Raw genomic sequence first — 20655 nt, 5'->3', positions numbered from 1 at the left:
CCTTCTCTTCTAGAGAAGAGAGCCCCAGCCTGTACAGTCTTTCCTGATGGTTATAACCTCTCAGTTCTGGTATCTTGGACAGGCACAGAATACCTAGCCTGACACCCAAGGGTAAGTTTGCAAAAGCAGTCTTCCAGAATGGAACCTCACGTGTTGGGAATGCACAACAGGAATTCAATAATGGATAGAAAATTGTGGGGACTGCGAGCGCTTGAATCTCCCATAATAAATAGAATGTTGTGGGGAGTGTGAGCCCAAACGTGGACTCTTGGTAGGACGGTGATTTGGGAAATCAATCCCTCTCATACTGGTAAGATGGAAACGCTCGCTTTTCAAATGGTAATTACAGTCCAAGATGCCAAGATGCAATGATCTGATAAAATCTAATATAACGCATTTTTATTTTTATTTTTATTTGCATGTACTTCTCCCTAGCTTGGTTACTTCCATTGTCATATTCCTCTAAATGGATGGAACGGTTGCAACAGCACCGGAAATCTCTGACAATGGCAAGGGATCAAATGACCCAAAAATAAAATCCAATCATATTTTAGTATTTTCACATCTTTTAGTGTCAAGGTATGTCAGAATGTTCAATCAGTTTAAAAGGTTCACTCGCGCTTACGTTTTTCACAGGAGGATATAATAAAAGCCATTTCTTATGACCTTGGGTGAAAGCAGGAGAATATGCACAATGCTTGCCACACTGTCACCCGATGTGTCCCCAGGCATTCCAAGCTTTTTGGTAATGAAACTAGTGATTGGCACTTCACCCAGTGGACATTTCCATCTAACGGAGACCCAGTTTCCAGAAGTGTATCTCTTAGGATTTCAGAACCACAAATAAAACTTGTGCTTTTTAAGAAAATTGTTATCTTAAAGATTACTTTTGAAATAAAATATTTTAAAAATTAGATTTAACAAGCTTTAAGAAGACACTAAGCTCCATCTGTGTGTTAACCGAGGGAATTAATTGTACAAGCTGCTTATTCCATAATATTTTATAATGGTAATTCTCATATTCCTCGACATTACATTTTAATTATATTCATACTCATTAATTTAATAAATCCATTGCTAATGTACCTGATCACCACCATTATTATGTCCATTGGAGCGGAGCGGAGCTACAGGCGGGAGCGGACCTAGGAGAGAGCGCGGGACTCGGAGACTACTAAAGGCCCAGGCTCGAGGGCCTACCCGCACTCGGAGCGGAGCTACAGGCGGGAGCGGACCTAGGAGAGAGCGCGGGACTCGGAGACTACTAAAGGCCCAGGCTCGAGGGCCTACCCGCACTCGGAGCGGAGCTACAGGCGGGAGCGGACGTAGGAGAGAGCGCGGGACTCGGAGACTACTAAAGGCCCAGGCGCGAGGGCCTACCCGCACTCGGAGCGGAGCTACAGGCGGGAGCGGACCTAGGAGAGCGCGCGGGACTCGGAGACTACTAAAGGCCCAGGCTCGAGGGCCTACCCGCAGAGAGGCAATCGGTGAAAAAAACAAGCATTGATGTCACAGGACAGCGGGTAGGTTATTGGCGAGTCGATAAAGGGAGCAGCGGAGGCCTGAGGTGAGTAATTAAACTCACCTACGTGAGTCTTTTTCCCCAGCGGGGAAGGAGCTTCGCGGGTTTTTTCAAAGGCAGGGGGCGGGGCCAATTCATTGGTACCCGTATATAGGTGGAGCGGTTGCTAAACCCGAGACACGACACTAGTAGTGACTCCCACCCTCCCACCTCCTCTAACCTTTTGGGGGGTAGAGGGAATTTAAAGGGTAGGTTCGTTTTTATATTTTGTTTTCAGGGACTTAACTCCTGGACCTAAGATAAATAAGAAGCAAAAAGTAATCCAAAGTGGGACGTCACCAAGGAAGAGGTAAGTGATTGGTTGGTGAGTATTTTCCTGCTGAATTTGTCTAAGGTTAGAGTTTGTGGATTCTAGGGTCTCTGTTGTGTAGTGGGGGACTGCTGTTCAGCAAGGGCCCTTGAGTATACCTTTTAATTGAAGTGAAATTGGTGGGATTCATTTAATTTGAATTAATTAGTTAAAGGGTAAGCCATGTCAGGACAGCCCAGCCTCGTGTTATGCTCTTCCTGCTCTATGTGGGAAATCAGGGACCCTTCCGGTGTCCCTGACGACCATGTGTGCGGGAAATGTATCCAGCTGCAGCTACTGACAAACCGCATTGCGGCACTGGAGCTGCGGATGGATTCATTATGGAGCATTCGCGATGCTGAGAACGTCGTGGATAGCACGTTTAGTGAGATGGTCACACCGCAGGTAAAGGTTGTACAGGCAGGAAGTAAGTGGGTGACCTCCAGACAGAGTAAGAAGAGCAGGCAGGCAGTGCAGGGGTCCCCTGTGGCCGTCCCCCTCTCAAACAAATATACCGCTTTGGATATTGTTGAGGGGGCTGACTTATCAGGGGAAGGCAGCAGCAGCCAACTTCCTGGCACCAGGGGTAGCTCTGCTGCACAGGCTGGGAGGAAAAAGAGTGGAAGAGCTATAGTGGTAGGGGATTCTATCGTAAGGGGAACAGACAGGCGTTTCTGTGGCCGTAAACGTGACTCCAGGATGGTTTGTTGCCTCCCTGGTGCCAGGGTCATGGATGTCACTGAGCGGCTTCAGGGCATTCTCAAGGGGGAGGGTGAGCAGGCAGAGGTCGTGGTCCACATTGGGACCAACGACATAGGTAGGAAGGGAGATGAGGTCCTGCATCAAGAATTTAGGGAGCTAGGTAGCAGATTAAAGAGCAGGACCTCAAAGGTTGTAATCTCTGGATTACTCCCAGTGCCACGGGCTAGTGAGTATAGAAATAGGAGGATAGAACAGATGAATGCGTGGCTAAAGAGTTGGTGCAGGAGGGAGGGTTTCAGTTTCCTGGATCACTGGGCCTGCTTCTGGGGAAGGTGGGACTTGTACAAGTCGGACGGGTTGCATCTGAACCAGAGCGGGACAAATATCCTTGCGGGGAGGTTTGCTAGCACTGTTGGGGGGGGTTTAAACTAACTTGGCAGGGGGATGGGATACAGAGTGGAGCTACAATAGGGGGTGATGTGCAGCCAAATATTGAGAAAAAAACAAGTCAGCTTGGAAGACAGGGCAAATATGTAAGAGCAAGGCTGGATGGCATCTATTTTAATGCAAGGAGTCTTGCAAATAAGGTGGATGAACTGAAGGTGTTGATAAACACATGGGAGTATTATATTGTTGCTGTCACAGAGACATGATTGAGGGAGGGGCAAGACTGGCAGCTCAATATTCCGGGGTACAGAATCTTCAGGCGAGACAGAGGGGGAGGTATAAGAGGAGGGGGGGTCGCAATATTAATTAAAGAATCAATTACTGCTATAAGGAGGGATGATATATTAGCAGGTTCCTCAAATGAGGCCATATGGGTGGAGCTTAAAAACAAAAAGGGGGCAAGCACTTTGATGGGAGTGTACTATAGACCCCCAAACAGTCAGGGAGAAATAGAGGAACAGATATGTAGGCAAATCTCAGAAAATTGTGCAAATAATAGGGTAATAATAGTGGGGGATTTCAACTTCCCCAATATTAACTGGGATACTCAGAGTGTAAAAGGCTTAGAGGGTACAAAATTCTTAACGTGCATCCAGGAGAGCTTTTTGAGCCAGCATGTAGAAAGTCCTACAAGAGAGGGGGCGGTACTGGACCTAATTCTAGGGAATGTGGCCGGCCAAGTGGAAGAAGTGCTAGTAGGTGAGCACTTTGGTGACAGTGACCATAATTCAGTGAGATTTAAGGTGGTCATGGAAAAGGACAGGGAGGGGCCGGAAATAAAGGTTCTAAATTGGGGGAAGGCCGATTTTAATAGGATAAGGCAGGATCTGGCCAAAATGGACTGGGATCAGCTGCTTGTAGGAAAATCCGCATCGGAGCAATGGGAGTCTTTCAGAAGGGAGATTGAGACCATACAATGGCAACATGTTCCCGTAAAGGTCAAGGGTGGTTCCAAGAACTCCAGGGAACCTTGGATGTCAGGGGATATACGAGAATGGATTAGGAAAAAAAGGAGGGCTTTTGGCAGATACAAAAGGCTAAAGACGGAGGAAGCCCTAGAGGAGTACAAAAAGTGCAGGGGGATACTTAAAAAAGAAATTAGGAGATCAAGGAGGGGCCATGAAAAAACACTGGCGAGCAAAATAAAGGAAAATCCTAAGATGTTTTATAAGTATATTAAGGGTAAGAGGATAACTAGGGAAAAAATAGGGCCCATTAGGGACAAAAATGGCAATCTGTGTGTGGAGCCGGCGGATGTAGGAGGGGTTCTAAATGAATTTTTTGCATCTGTTTTCACTCTGGAGAAGGACGACGTAGACAGTGAAATACGACAGGGGGACTGTGATATACTCGAACATATTAACATCGAGCGGGAGGAGGTATTGGCGGTTTTAGCAGGCCTAAAAATGGATAAATCCCCAGGCCCGGACGAAATGTATCCCAGGCTACTGTGTGAGGCAAAGGAGGAGATTGCGGGGGCTCTAACACATATATTCAGAACCTCTCTGGCCACAGGGGATGTGCCAGAGAACTGGAGAACTGCTAATGTAGTACCATTATTCAAGAAGGGGAGTAGGGAAAAACCGGGGAACTACAGGCCAGTGAGCCTAACATCAGTGGTAGGAAAATTATTGGAAAAAATTCTGAAGGACAAAATTAGTCTCCACTTGGAGAAGCAAGGATTAATCAGGGATAGTCAACATGGCTTTGTCAAGGGAAGATCATGTCTGACTAATTTGATTGAATTTTTTGAGGGGGTGACTAGGCGTGTGGATGAGGGTAACGCAGTGGATGTGGTATACATGGATTTCAGTAAGGCCTTCGATAAAGTCCCGCACAGGAGACTGGTCAAGAAGGTACGAGCCCATGGAGTCCAGGGTGCCTTGGCACTTTGGATACAAAACTGGCGTAGTGGCAGAAGGCAGAGGGTGATGGTCGAAGGTTGTTTTTGTGACTGGAAGCCTGTGGCCAGTGGGGTACCACAAGGATCTGTGCTGGGGCCCTTGCTGTTTGTGGTCTACATTAACGACTTGGATATGAATGTAAAAGGTATGATCAGTAAGTTCGCTGATGATACAAAAATTGGTAGGGTGGTAAATAGCGAGGAGGATAGCCTCAGTCTGCAGGACGATATAGATGGGTTGGTCAGATGGGCGGAACAGTGGCAAATGGAATTTAACCCGGAAAAGTGCGAGGTGATGCACTTTGGAGGGACTAACAAGGCAAGGGAATACACAATGAATGGGAAGACCCTAGGCAAGACAGAGGGTCAGAGGGATCTTGGTGTGCAAGTTCACAGATCCCTGAAGGCGGCGGAACAGGTAGATAAGGTGGTAAAGAAGGCATATGGGATACTTGCCTTTATTAGCCGAGGCATAGAATATAAGAGCAAGGAGGTTATGATGGAGCTGTATAAAACACTGGTTAGGCCACAGCTGGAGTACTGTGTGCAGTTCTGGTCGCCGCACTACAGGAAGGATGTGATCGCTTTGGAGAGGGTGCAGAGGAGATTCACCAGGATGTTACCAGGGCTGGAGCGCTTCAGCTATGAAGAGAGACTCGGAAGATTGGGTTTGTTTTCCTTGGAGCAGAGGAGGCTGAGGGGGGACATGATTGAGGTGTACAAAATTATGAGGGGCATAGATAGGATGGATACTAAGGAGCTTTTTCCCTTCGTTGAGGGTTCTATAACAAGGGGGCATAGATTCAAGGTAAAAGGCGGGAGGTTTAGAGGGGATTTGAGAAAGAACTTTTTCACCCAGAGGGTGGTTGGAGTCTGGAACTCACTGCCTGAGAGGGTTGTGGAGGCAGGAACCCTCACAACATTCAAGAAGCATTTGGATGAGCACTTGAAATGCCATAGCATACAAGGCTACGGACCAAATGCTGGAATATGGGATTAGATTAGACTGGGCTTGATGGCCGGCGCGGACACGATGGGCCGAAGGGCCTCTATCCGTGCTGTATAACTCTATGACATAAATATTGAGTGAACGGTTTGCTTATTTAAAATTAAATTTGTTTTTTAAAAAAGTTTCTGAGCAAAAGGCACACTTGGTTAGGCCACACTTGGAGTACTGTGCACAGTTCTGATCTCCATATTATAAAAAGAGTATAGAGGCATTGGAGAGAGTGCAAAAAAGATTCACATGGATCATACCAGAGCTGACAGGACATACTTATCAGGAAAGGCTGAACAGGTTGGGGCTCTTTTCTCTAGAAAAGAGAAGGCTGAGGGGTGAACTGATAGAGGTCTTTAAGATAATGAAAGGGTTTGATAGGGTAGATGTAGAGAAGATGGGCTCGATATTGCCAGGGCTGCGGGTTCGCGGCGGTGGGGGCTGTTGGGCGCGTGGGTAACGCGCCCGGCGAAATCAGTCTGCCCCGCGCGCGATCGCAGCCTAATTGGATCCACTTACCCGGTCTTCCGGGTTCCCCGCTGCTGATCTGCGCGTCGGGCGGGCTGCGCATGCGCAGTAAGGTCTGTCAGCTGGAGGAGCTCTATTTAAAGGGGCAGTCCTCCACTGACTGATGCTGCAACAGATAGGAAAAATTACAGCATGGAGCAGCCCAGGGGGAAGGCTGCTCCCAGTATAATGATGCCTCACTCCAGGTATCATTAGATGGGGTGAGGAGGAGGGGGAGGACAGAGATCTTCCCCCTGGCGGGCGGGAGGCAGCGGCCTGCCTCTGCCACCAGGAAGGCCTGGCTCGAGGTGGCAGAGGAGGTCACCTGCACCACCAACATATCGCCCACCTGCATACAGTGCAGGAGGCACTGCAATGACCTGAGTAGGTCAGCCAAAGTGAGTACACTTACTCATTCCCCTACTCTCCGTCTGCCACATCACCGCCCCCACCCCACATCTCCTTCTGCACTGCCAACACTACTCTGTCACATCACCCCTCATACCCACTCAAAGCTCATCCTCATCTTACCTGCACTTACTCACCTCGCCAGTACTCATCCCGCCACTACCACTCAACCCAATCCTCATACAATCTCATGGCTCTATCTCATACTCACCCTCTCATGCATCTCTTTCACGGTCAGCCTCACTCAACCTGCCACTACCTGTGCTGCAGCCACAGAGCATGCATCACATATGTGCAGTAGGAAGCGTAAGGCAAACGTGTCGTGAGCATGAAGGGGATGCACAAGGGTGTTTGAGGGTTTGTCATGGTTTTTACTTATATTTAATTTCTGAGCAACTCACATCACATATTATATTGGCACCACTACTGCCACGTCTTTGCGAATCTTGTCTGGTTTGTGCAATAATGCCCTTTCCTGAGGATCACAATGAAGACCCACACCTGATGCCACCCATTGTGTCACTGCAGAGTGGGTGTAGGTGTATTTGCAGGGCTGTTTTGTGCAGACAACTGAGAGACGTCGGCGATGTCCCCGGTGGCACCCTGGAAGGATGCGGAGGAGAAGTTGTTGAGGGCAGTGGTGACTTTGACAGTGACAGGTAAGAAGATGGTGCTCGGGCCAGCCGGGAGCAGCTCGGCATGAAGGAGGCTGCAGATGTCCACGACTACATGTCGAGTGACTCTGAGCGTCCGTGTGTACTGCTGCTCAGAGAGGTCCAGGAAGCTGAGCCTCGGTCTGTGGACCCTGTGTCGAGGGTAGTGCCTTCTGTGACGCATCTCTCTCTGCGGTTGCCCTCCCTCCTGCTGTGCAGGTGGATGTGTCACAGCATTGTGTTGTGGAGCTCCACGTGTCAGAGGTGGACGGCGTGGCCGGCGAGGCTGGTGATTCCGTTCGCCCTTCGAGGAGGTCATGACTGCAGCTACGGCGGCCCCCATCCGGAAGATGTACATCTGAGGGGTCCGCAAGGTAGGTACGTGTCTCTGGACCTCGGGGTAAGTGTGCAAGTTGGTGAATTTTCTTGTCAGGAGGAGGGTGGTGGAGGCCAAACTTTGTCCCAAGTGACAGAGTGGCCTCCTGCAATGAGTGAGGGTCTCCCCACCCCCACCTGTCAAATGGACCTTTGCAGCTGCCACAGGCTGACAGCTGCAACTCGTCCACTTCAACTGGGAGTGTTTCCCCCAGTATGGGAAACAGTCCCAGTTGTTTCTAAAATCCCACCCCTCCTGAAATATTCCCTTAATCAGGTCTGTTAATGACCTGAAATAGCAAGATAAATACTGTTAAGTGGCACCCCGCTGGCTTTAATTGCCTGCGGGAGTCCCACCAGCGGGGGTTGTGCGCGCACGTCGGCGCGTCTTTGGGGAACCCGGAAGTGGGCGGGTTGGAGCCGGGCTCCCGACCCGCTCCGGGATTCCCCGATTTTCGGAGCCCCCCCGCCAGGAACGCACCCGATAGTGGGTGCTAAAATAGAGCCCGATGTTTCCACTTGTGGGGGAGACCAGAAACTAGAGGTCATCAATATAAGATAGTCACTAATAAATCCAATAGGGAATTCAGGAGAAACTTCTTTACCCAGAGAGTGGTTAGAACATGGAACTCGCTACCACAAGGAGTAGTTGAGGCAAATAGTATAGATGCATTTAAGGGGAAGCTAAATAAGCACATGAGGGAGAAAGGAATGGAAGGATATGCTGATGGGGTTGGGTGAAGTAAGGTGGGAGGAGGCTCGTGTGGAGTATAAACACCGACACAGACCAATTGGGCCGAATGGCCTGTTTCTGTGCTGTAGATTCTTTGTAATTCTATGTACAAAAAGATTAAGGATATTAAATTTCATTTGCCTGTCATTGGTTATGTTTTTGTTTATTTTTTATTTTATAGACATTCATTTTGTGAAGTTACTGTGGAATTTTGTGTCAGTATTTACAGGAGACTGCATTGGCACCATGGAATGGGTGGCCACACACTGCGAGCAATGCAATTTTGAGGACTGACTTATGATTTTCAACTTTGCATGCTGCTGTAGTACCATTACGTGCACATTGGTGGTGCTGTTGAGCTAGAAGTCACTGTTCACAGCAGCATACACTTGAGTTTGGCTAATCTTTATCCTAATTTCAGACACACACAAAGTAATTCTTAGAATATAGACAAACATACAACTGATGTACTTTACAATGGGAAAGTACGCTTGCTGGGTGTCGCTTACTGCCATAAAGCAGTGCTTGTAGTCCCCGTAACCAAGAATAGTCTGCTGCAGATGTAATGAGTTATTCAGACAAAAGTATAATTAATTAGAAATATAATTATCTCTTACCAGCACACCCTTTTGGCCATCAATACCTTCTTCACCAGGGGAACCCTAAAGAGAATTGTTTTACAAAATGTTTAAAACCAGAATAATAGTGTGAAATCTTTTTACATAAATACTTAAGGTACTGCATCATCATTTTAACACACTTGTAAATTGAGAACTTACTTGTTCACCTTTAGGTCCAGACACACCTACAGAACCCTGAAAACAAACATAAAATATTATGAATGTAAACTAAGTGCATTTTCAATGTTGGGAAATTAATTAAATGTCCCTTTTTATTTACATGTAACTTTTCATGAAAGAAATAGATAGCTGGACAGACAGACAATATTTAGTCGGACCTATAAACAGACAGACAGTAAACACATAGATACGGCTTTATATCAGTAGATAGAAATAAAGACAAATGAACAAGGGCCCCCAGACAGCTCAGCCCTGATATTGTGAGAGTGGCAGAAATGAGCTGGAGCTGGCTCCTGACACATTTTGTGAAGCAGCAGCCCCTCTCCTTAATTTTGAATTAGCTCCAGCCATAAGAAAATCCTACCTGGAAACCTTGGCATGTCACATATTTGGCTGGAGAGCATGAAATACGGTGAGTCAGCAGCTCTTAAAGGCAAAGCAGCTCACAGTTAAGGGCAAAGTTATGGCGGAGGCAAAAAAAAGTGCACCAATTGTTCACAGTGACGCGGCAGACACATGTAAACAGCGGCAGAGCTGGAGGCCCTGCTATAGGCACATTTTTCTTGGAGGTGGCGGTGCTGTCCCAGGAGTGGCCAACAAATGCTTGGGTTTAACCCATGGCGCATCTCTGCTGTTAGAGGGTTTTTCAGCAAGGTCCGCTGCGATAATTGCAGAGGTTAGTCCTGGTCTCCGAACCCTCACCCCCCACCACCCTTCTCCCAGTGTTTCTTCTCCTTCAAAAAACATTGACACCTCGTGGCTCCTTCCTGGATAATGACCATTGATGTGCAAAATGATGTTTCTTTGGCTGATATCACTTCAACGTTAACTGATTGCAAACCCTTTCTGTTCATGTCGGCTACGGGATTAATACGAGAAGCTCTGATGCCCGCTTGGGTGCCATTTGTGACACCATATGCCTTACCTGAAGCCCATCCTATGTGCCAGAAAATGATCATGTGTGCGTTACAATGATTTGATACGATAGAGCCGTTGGAAGATGCGAGTGTGGCAAGGCGTTCAGTTGTAAGTTGCAGCTTGAATGCATGCCTTTCTGAAGTACAGGTATGCATGAGATGCAATGAAAAGGTTGTAAGTGCGTATGAGGGCATAGAATGGGCTAGCAGTAAATGTGGAACAGGTTGATGCACACCATTTTACGGCACGTAGTCCAGGTTAGACCTTGAGTTAATGAGTTTAATGAAGGGGAAGATTTCAAAGTATTGTTACAGCAGTAACAGAAGTGAATAGTACTTCAGGAACTGTATCTGAGAGCATGGGTGCCATAATCATATCCCGGTTTCTCACAGAGCAGTGGGAACAGGAGGAAGAGAAGACACGCCGGTGGGGGGGGGGGGGGGGGGGGAGGGGGGCACATAGAGCAAAGGAGGCTAACAACTTGCAGCAGGTACCATTCCAGGCAGCAGGTCTCCTGCACTAACTACCTGGGCACAGCAATGATGTTGTGCATCTGGAGGCACAGGCTCCACACTATACACTGAACAGCAGTGAAAGTCACCAGCGCTCTCAGCTTTATGCCACATGGACCTTTTAGACACTTTGCCACGTACAGCTTCATTAAGGAAGCCAATGAAGCCCTGTATCATCATTCACCCATCAGATATACTTCAACAGCAGGCAACAGCAGAAGCCGCAGAAAAAGCTGCGACTGATTGAATGGATGAAGGGAGTGCAGTAGATGTGGTCTGTATGGATTTCAGAAGGCATTCGATAAGGTGTCTCACAGAAGGCTTGCTACAAACAATTAGAGTTATGGTATAACAGAAATTGTGGAGTATGGAGAGAAAGTTGGTTGGTGCAGAGGGAACAAAAGGTGAGGGTTAATGAGTGTTACTTGGATGGGTGAAAGGGTTGGTATTGATGTACCCCAGTGGTCAGTGCGGGGTCCACTTTTGTTCTCGATATGTCGAGATGATTTGGAAGTGGGCATAGTGAGCACAGTATCAGAATTTGCTGATGACACGAAAGTAGGGGGTTTGACCAAAAGTGAGGAGGACTGTAAAATACGTCAGGATTTCACAGACAGGTTAGCGGAATTGGCAGACATCTGGAAGAGGCAATTTGATGCGGATAAGTGTGAGGTAATACATTTTGGGAGGAAAACATGAAATGGGAGAATACACTTGGTAGAAAGATGCTGAAGGAATTTGGAGGAACAGAGAGACTTTGGGGTTTAAATACATCATTAACTGGAAGTGTGAGTGCAGGTAGACAAGGCCATTAAAACAGGCCAACAGCATTTTGGGTTTATAAATAGGGACATAGAGTAAAAGAACAAAGTGAATATGTTAGATTTGTACTAGATGGTATTTAGGCCATAGAATATTGTGTACTGTTTTGGGCACCCCATCATAAAAAAAGACACTAAAGCCATAGAGAATGTAGTTTCACCATGATGATACTGGGGATTGGCAACTATAATTATGGGAAGAGACTTGAAATACAGAGATTATTTTCACTAGAGTAGAGAAGACTAAGTGGAGATTTAATAAAGAATCTTAAAATTATGAAGCATTTTTATAGGGTGACTATGAAAAGACCAATTCCTGTGGCTGGGGAGTCAGTGATGAGGGTTCGTCAATTTAAAACAATCACTACAACATCAAGAAGAAGAACAACAACAACTTGCAATTATAGAGTGTCTTCAACATAGTAAATCATCCCCAGGCGCTTCACAGGAGCGATTATCAAACAAAATTTGACACCGAGCCACGTAAGGAGGCATTAGGACAGGTGACCAAAAGCTTGGTCAAAGAGGTAGGTTTTAATGAGCATCTTAAAGGACGAGAGAGAGGTGGAGAGGTTTAGGGAGGGAATTCCAGAGCTTAGGGCCTAGGCAGCTGAAGACACGGACGCCGATGGTGCAGCGATGAAAATCAGGGATGCGCAAGAGGCAAGAATTGGAGGAGTGCAGAGATCTCAGAGGGTTGTAGGGTTGGAGGAGGTTATAGCGATAGGAAGGGGCGAGGCCATGGAGGGATTTGTAAACAAGGATGAGAATTTTAAAATCGAGGCGTTCCCAGACCGAGAGCCAATGTAGGTCAGCGAGCACAGGGGTGATAGGAAAATGGGTTTTGGTGCGAGTTAAGATACAAGCAACAGAGTTATGAATGAGCTCAAGTTTATGGAGGGTGGAAGATGGGAGGCCAGCAAGAAGAGCATTGGAATAGTCCCGTCTGTAGGTAACAATGGTATGGATGAAGGTTTTAGCAGCAGATGTGCTGAGGCAGGGGCGGAGACAAGCGATGTTACAGAGGTGGATGTAGGCGGTCTTGGTGATGGAGTGGATATGTGATCGGAAGCTCAGCTCAGGGTCAAATAGGACGCCAAGGTTGCAAACAGTCTGGTTCAGCCTCAGACAGTGGCCAGGGAGAGGGATGGAGTCGGTGGCTAAGGATTGGAATTTGCAGTGGGGAATAAAGACAATGGGCATGATTTTATCGGGGGTGGGGGGCATGGGGGGTGGGGGGGAATTCCTGACGGGAAACCCATCAGGAATCCTACGGTGATTGGGGAGGTGGGTTTCATCGGGACGGTCAAGGGGTTCAGTCATTGGGGGGTTCAGTCATCGGTGGGGGGGGGGGATCGAGCGGTTTAGCCATCGGGGAGTTCAGTCATCGGGGAGCTTGTTCATCGGGCGGGGGTGGGGGAGTTCAGTCATCGGGGGGCTCAGTCATTGGGGGGGTCAGGGTGGCGTGGCTCTGTCATCGGAGAGTTCAGTAATCGGGGGGCTCAGTCATTGGGAGGTTCGGGGGGGGCTCAGTCATCAGGAGGCTCAGTCATTGAAGGGGTCGGAGGGTTCAGTCATCGAGGGTTCAGTCATCAGGAGGCTCAGTCAGTGGGGGGATCAGGGGGCTCAGTCACTAGGGGGTTGGTCATCAGGGCTCAGTCATCAGGGGGGGGTTGGGGTCGGGGGGCTCAGTCACGGGGGGTTCGGGGTCGGGGGTCATCACGGGGGTCGGAGAGCATGGGGGTGGGGTCAGAGATCGTGGCGGGGAGGTGGTCACTGCAGGTAGGTTTGTTGGGCCTGGGGGAAGCACTCCTGCTCCTCCGGGCCCACAAGCTGTGCTATAAAGGCACTTACCTGCAGTTTCGGGCCTTCTCGCCTCCTCTCACGAGTCGTGAAGTAGGAGGCTCAGGAATCCCGGCCCCCAGGAGATAAATACAAAAAATCTGTCAAAATGAAGGCCCAGAGCCTCCATGAAAGATTTTACTGATCGACCCGCCTCCTAAGAGCGGGTTGGTCGCCCGCCCCTCGTCGAGGTGCCATGAAAACCGGAAGTGGGCGGGTTGGAGGCGGGTTGGGGACGGGTTTTAGATTTTTAAAATTTTTTACTGCCCCCCCCCCCCCCCCCCCCCCCCGCCCCCAACCCACCCATTTTTCCCATTTGAAGTCATGCCCATTGGCTTCAGTCTTCCCAATATTTAGTTGGAGGAACTTTTTGCTCATCCAGTACTGGATGTCGGACAAGCAATGTGACTAACGAGAGACAGTGGAGGGGTCGAGGGAGGCGGTTGTAAGGTAGAGCTGGATGTCGTTGGCATACATGTGGAATGTGACGTTTTGTTTTCGGATGATGTGGCCGAGGGGCAGCATGTAGATGAGAAATAGGAGGGGGCCAAGGATAGATCCTTGGGGGACTCCAGAGGTAACAGTGCAGGAGTGGGAGGAGAAGCCATTTCAGGTGATTCTCTGGCTGTAACTCGATAGATAAGAATGGAACCAGGCAAGCGTAGTCCCACCCAGCTGGGCGACGGAGGAGAGGCTGGTTGGAGGAGGATAGTGGGGTCAACCGTGTCAAAGGCCGCAGACAGGTCGAGAAGGATGAGGAGGGATAGTTTACCACCACTAACAGAGTAAGGAGGTAGGTTAAGAGAAATTTCTTTGCAGATGGTTGTCGACGCATGGAATGCTTAGCCACAGGGAGTAGGTGAGGCGTAGACCATTGCATCTTTGAAGGGAACAATAAATAAGCATTCAAAGCAGTAGAAAGCACAGGGCTATGGGAGAAAGCAGGACAGTGCCAAACCTTTATAAAACTCTGATTAGGCCTCAGTTGGAGTATTGTGGCCAATTCTGGACAACACATTTTAGGAAGGATGTCAAGGCCTTAGAGAGAGTGCAGAGGAGATTTACTGGAATGGTACCAGGGATGAGGGACTTCAGTTATGTGGGGAGACTGGAGAAGCTGGGGTTGTTCTCCTCAGAGCAGAGAAGGTTCAGGTGAGATTTGACAGAGGTGTTCAAAATCATGAACAGTTTTGATAGAGTAAATAAGAAGAAACTGTTTCCAGTGGTAGAAGGGTCGGTAACCAGAGGACTCGGATTTAAGGTAATTGGCAAAAGAACCAGAGGCGACATGAGGACAAAAATGTTTACGCAGCGAGTTGTAATGATCTGGAATGCACTGCCTGAAAGGGTGGTGGAAGCAGATTCAATTGTAACCTTCAAAAGGGATTTGGATAAATACTTGAAGGAGAAAATTTTTGCAAGGCTATGGGGTAAGGGCAGGGGAGTGGGACTAATTGAATAGCTCTTCCAAAGAGCCGGCACAGGCACGATGGGCCGAATGGCCTCCTGTGCTGCAAACGTCTATGGTTTGAACTACCATGTGGTTCCAACAGATACACTAATGTGTAGCTCACTGAGAAGCATGAAAGAATCCTTATTGCTTGTGCATTATGATTGACTGATATTTTTTCTCCCAGTCCCAGTGAATGTTACAAAAATATACATTTGTGCAACTTTGCTATTAATGGTTGATTTAGCTCAACAAAAAATCGGGCAACTCTGCACTTCTGACAAAAATAAGAATTTTGGCCCCAATATTAGATTTGTAATTCCTTGCATTCACTTTCACTGAAATGTAATTTTCATGGATTTTTTTACTATAAAAACCAACACAAATCCTCATTTAAACAATGTACTTTCCAGTGAAAATCCAGCATTGCACACTGAACAAGAAATTAAAACTGCTGTGAGCAATAATGATAGCTCAGTGCTCTTGGGCTTTCTGTCTGTCTATCTCTCTCTCTCTCTCACACACACACACACTCCCCCCTCCCTCCCCCATTGCTCTGTCTCTCTTTCAATCCCTATAACTGTACAGTTTTGAATCACAATTGAAACATAACATAGCATGTTGAATGGCTTCTTGTGGTTTTGATTTGCTACTGAACCCGGGTACAAAGAAATGTTTCTTACCCTGTCACCTTTACCACCAGGCAGACCATTGGGACCTGGAAGACCAGGGTAGCCAATATCACCCTTGCCACCCTACAAAATTCAGAAGGAGGAACAATAAGACATGGAATAAAATATTTGGATTGGAAATAACACCCAGCGTTTAGAATTAGAGATATCATTACTGCAAAACTTGATATTTCTCATTTATTTCCTTTTTACATCATTATCTGAATGAACAGAAGTATATTGTGTTAGACTTTTAATTTTCTAGTTTGAATTTATTTGAAATATATTTTAACATTTAAGAAGCACTACTCTTCAAGAGAAGCAGTCTTTCTGACCTCGTCTGCTTTAGCTCACTTTTACGTGACTTTTTTTTCTTTCTGTGGTTTGAATTCCTCAGTAACAGTGAGCTCTTTCAGCTCAGTCTCCTGTGCTATGGTTCTACTGTTACTGTGTAAATAGTGTCTAGCAAGGATTAAAAAGAGGCATTGATGGGGCTTGTCCCTTACTTCCAGGAGCTACATGCAATATAGTTCTTCCTTTACTTTAGCAATATAAAACCACGCGTTAATGGTTCCAGTTATAATACGCAGTTTGCATTGATCAAAAAGCAATTTTGCCTTTGCACCAACACGACCTGTGTGGTATAATCTGGGTGCAAAGTCACCCAAAACTTTCTTAAGCATGAGATGTGAGATTACATCCAGTGGATAGTCTCACATCAACTGCGTTTCACACTGGATGCAGACCGACGCAAAGCCACATTTAAAACATTGGTATCAACTGGGAACATTCTAAACTTTGTTTTAATTGTTGGCAAGCAGCCAGTGGTCAACATCAGCTCTGTCCTGAAGTTTGGATTCAACTAACATTCAGATGCCATTCAGCAAAGTTCTGTTGTCCCTGGGTGGAAAACAACTGCGAGCCAGAGATCTAACTTAGGTCTGCCTGTCCCACGGATGAAACCAGTACCTGTCCTATGATGATGCCCTAAGATCAAAACTTTTATTTTAATGATCTTCACTGACTTGCCATTTTCAATATTATCCATTATTATTAATAAATACCCCATAATACAGTATCAATACTTGCAAGTAAAGGACTATAATGAAACTTAAAATGAATACTCTGATCTGAAGCAATAATTTATTTTAATTAACATTTCATTAGATTGAAATCGAGCAGTACGACAGTTGTAATAAATAAAACCTTTAACACATTCAAATGAAATTCATCTTACGCTGTTTTATTGGCAGCATTAACCTGATTATTTTAAATAGATTGACACCTTCAATAATGTAGTCGAAAAGGACGTTCATACAAACCCATTAGAGTGTTTGTTGTTAATATTGCACAGAACATTATTGACCCAGCCGACACCATATAATGCACAGGAACAAAGATTACACAAACATATACATACATTAGCAAGGTTTGTGTCTAAAAAGTTCAAGAAAATACTTACAAGTGGGCCTGGTGGGCCTGAGGGTCCAACAGCACCTCCTTCACCTCTGTTACCCTTTACAAATCAGAAACAAAGAAATGTAGTGGTGAGTTTCTCAATGATTTACATTGTGGGATAAGAGTTTATCTGTTGAGAACATGAAGTAACTTAAGAATACACATTAAGGTTGAATTTAATGAGGTTCATGTCTTAACTATAAAAATACGAGATAATACATCAATGAACACTATACTGAAAATATTTCACTCATCACTCCCTGCTTTAAACATTAACTGGTTATGGATTTTCAGGAAGTCCTTAGTTGTTACAAGTGATTCTATCACCACTGGTTATTGTTCCAACAGTAAAGTCCTAATCCTCCTTCTAGTTTCTGGATTCTCTATATCCCCTCTTTCCTTTAAGATAGACTCTTAGCATATCTATTTTTTAAACAAATAACCAGTCTTTCTAAAATATAACATGTAACATAGTCCTTCAGGTAAGACAGGGTCTCCTGTTTCTCAAGGAACATAGGATCAGGAGTTGGCCATTCTGCCTCTTGGGCCTGCTCCGTCATTCAATTAGATCATGAATGATCTGCACCTCAACTCCATTTTCCTGCCTTTGCTCCATAACCCTTGATACCCTTACCCAACAAAAATCTATCGATCACAGTCCTGCAAGCTCCAATTGACCCCCAGCATCCACAACCTTTTTGGGGGAGAGAGTTCCAAATTTCCACTACCCTTTGTGTGGAAAAAGTGCTTCCTGATTTTGCTCCTGACTGGACTGGTTCTAATTTTAAGATAATGTCGCCTTGTTCCTGATTCTCCCACCAGAGGAAATAGTTTCTCCATATCTACCCGATCAAATCCTTTCAACACCTCAATCAGATCACACCTCGATCTCCTATCTCTAGGGCATACAAGTCAAGTTTATGCAACCTGTCCTGATGATTTAACTCTCTAAGCCGTTCTGAGAATGCGAGTGGGTGGTGCTTGATTCTGGATATCAATGCCTGCATCATAACCACTAAAATCAATATCCTGTTCGGCCTGCACGATATAATGAGATTTCTATGATGCTATCACTTGAAGAAAGATACATTTCTGGTAATTTAATTGGAGCCTTTTTGAGCACTTATAGCAGAACTGAGTCTTTGAATTACATTGTAGACAAGTGGTCTGTCGGAGAGTTTTAGATTTCCTCACTTAAAATTTTTCACTGGGACGTGGTCATTAACTTTTTTGACCTGTATACTCCTTCATATTTACCTCAGCATTGTGATCGTTCTTCATGATCTCATCATCTCATCCCTTCACATGGATGTGATAGGTTGAGGCACTGTGATTCTCAATTTCTGCTTCACCCATGGTAGTGAAGAATCACGTGGTAGTTATGGTGGAATGCCAACGTTGTAACCGCCCAAAGGTAAATGCCCAACTGAACAATTTGGATGCACTTTCTGATGATTCTCATGAATCTTTCAGCCCCAGTGCTAGCCCTTCCGGTGTGATTAGATGGTGGCGATATCCAAAATGTTCTGCAAACTGCTGGAATTCTTAACTGTGGAATGGAAATCCATTGCCTGATTGTAATTCCTCTAGAATTCCACCTACTCCAAAGATTTTGACTAGATGTGGAATAGTCGCTCTATACACTGTAGACTTGTTTACTTCAGTGACTGGAAATTGGGAGAAATCATCCACCATTATTTAGAGAGGCTCCTGATGTAAAAGGTCCACAGCAATCAACACTAACTCTATTTCACGGATGTTCAGGTAGATCTGACATGATGAGTGATGCTCTGTATTGAACAGTTGACACCTAACAGTTGATCATCCTTTAATAACTTCTCCACCTTATGACCCATACCTGAGAACCACACTTTGATTCTAACTATCAATTGTTGGCCAATGTAGGTAGGAGATATTTATGGATCCCGTGACTCTGTTGGGATGACCATATGTTTACAATATAAAATGATATGGTCTTCAGTGTCAGATAGCTCATGGTGAACCAGCCATAACTGCTGGTGGGCTCCATTCACCCATCACCCCGTGCTCACTAACCTACATTGGCTCCCAGTCCAGCAACACCTCGAAATCTCATCCACATCTTCAATTCCCTCCATAGCCTTGCCCCTCCCTATCTCTGTAACAATCTCCAGCCCTACAACCCTCCGAGGATGCTACGTTGCTCCAATTCTGGCCTCTTGTGCATCCCTGATTTCCTTCTGCCCTCCACTGGTGGCCTTGCCTTCGGTTGTCTAGGCTATAAGCTCTAAACCCTCCCCAAACCTCTCCATCTCTCTACCTCTCTCTCTTCCTTTAAGACACTCCATAAAACCTACCTCTTTGACCAAGCCCAACCTAATAACTCATGTAGCTCGGAGTCAAATTTTTGACTGATAACACTCCTGTGAAGCGCCTTGGGAAGTTTTATCATGTTAAAGGCACTACATAAATCTAAGTTGTTGTAGGCTGCTTTCAACTTGTGCCATTGATTAGTGCTTAATCTCTGTACAGCTGCTTTCACTGCAAGACCCTTCTGTATAGCATGCAAGTATCAGCGCATGTGATTGCTTTGGTTGTGGAATGTTGAGCTCCAAAATTAATGAATTCTTCAGCTATCTTTGAATACTGACTTGTGGCAGCATCTGGATCCAGATACGTGGTCGACAGGACTAATGGATCCATTGCGATAGCTGGCGATCATAAGACTTTCAGCAACCAGTGTTGGAATCAAGGCGAAGGTTTGGACTAAGAGTTGAAGAGTAAGTGATCTGTAAATGCCATAAATTGTCAACCATTATTGTTGAAAGTGTGGCACAGCCCACATAATTGCCAATACTTCATACTCGATCTGGCTTTAGCATTGCTCTGTAGAATTGAGGGAATGAACTTTATAATGATAGAAGATCTTGGGGCAACTAGACCTTTTTGAATAAGGATGGCTCCTATGTCCACAGGTTATCAACAGAGATCTTCCTTGGCCAACTATTATCAAATAAAGCCATTGTTGAGTAGATAGCACTTGCTCAATCTGAAATAGGGTAGATTATACTTGTCTTCCCAATTGGAAGATGCTATCTTTAGTTGTTAGTTTTCAAAATAGCTCTGTAATTGTAGCCAAATTGGAAATAAAATGGCAACAGTACGTATCCATGCCTATAAGAATGCAGACTTCTGACAGGTTACTTGAGGCTGCAGCATTGTGGATTATGTTGAATTTCTTGGGGTCAGATGACATTCCTTACTTTGTGAAGACTAGGCCAAAATATCCTCAATGCTCTTTACCAACTTCACATTTCTCAGGTGTGAGTGCAAGACCCCTTTCTTGTAACTTGTGAAGAACTCTATAAAGAGGTGTGTCATGTTTTGCTGAGGGGGTCTACATATTCGAATATCATCGCTTACATCCAAGGCTCCTGGAATTGCTTCATTAACTTGTTGGATGGTACGACAAAATATCTCTGCTCGTACTGCTTCAAACCAATGCGTATTGTAAACATTATAGTAGAGCAGTTCACTTCTTGGAGCTCCAGCTAGTAACATCCAGATTTCAGGTCTAGTTTTGATCCGTTTACCTTCGTGATAATCTC

The 20655-nt window shown here is 45.9% G+C and overlaps 1 protein-coding gene across 1 annotated transcript in view; it reads right to left on the bottom strand.

Moving 5' to 3' along the window:
* Window positions 1-20655, bottom strand: part of col9a1b (collagen, type IX, alpha 1b) — a 118751-nt gene that overhangs the window by 37153 nt on the left and 60943 nt on the right. The window contains exons 23-26 of the mRNA XM_067983708.1: window positions 17073-17126; window positions 15623-15694; window positions 9376-9411; window positions 9214-9258 (exon numbers count right to left, since the gene is read on the bottom strand). Of these exons, the coding sequence (XP_067839809.1) occupies window positions 9214-9258; window positions 9376-9411; window positions 15623-15694; window positions 17073-17126 (207 nt within the window). The remainder of the gene's footprint in view (window positions 1-9213; window positions 9259-9375; window positions 9412-15622; window positions 15695-17072; window positions 17127-20655) is intronic.

Source organism: Heptranchias perlo, chromosome 5, assembly GCF_035084215.1.
Source record: "Heptranchias perlo isolate sHepPer1 chromosome 5, sHepPer1.hap1, whole genome shotgun sequence".
In the NCBI taxonomy this organism is placed as follows: Eukaryota; Metazoa; Chordata; class Chondrichthyes; order Hexanchiformes; family Hexanchidae; genus Heptranchias; species Heptranchias perlo.
Note: the sequence above shows the minus strand (reverse complement) of the source record. Positions and strands in the feature narration are given on the sequence as shown.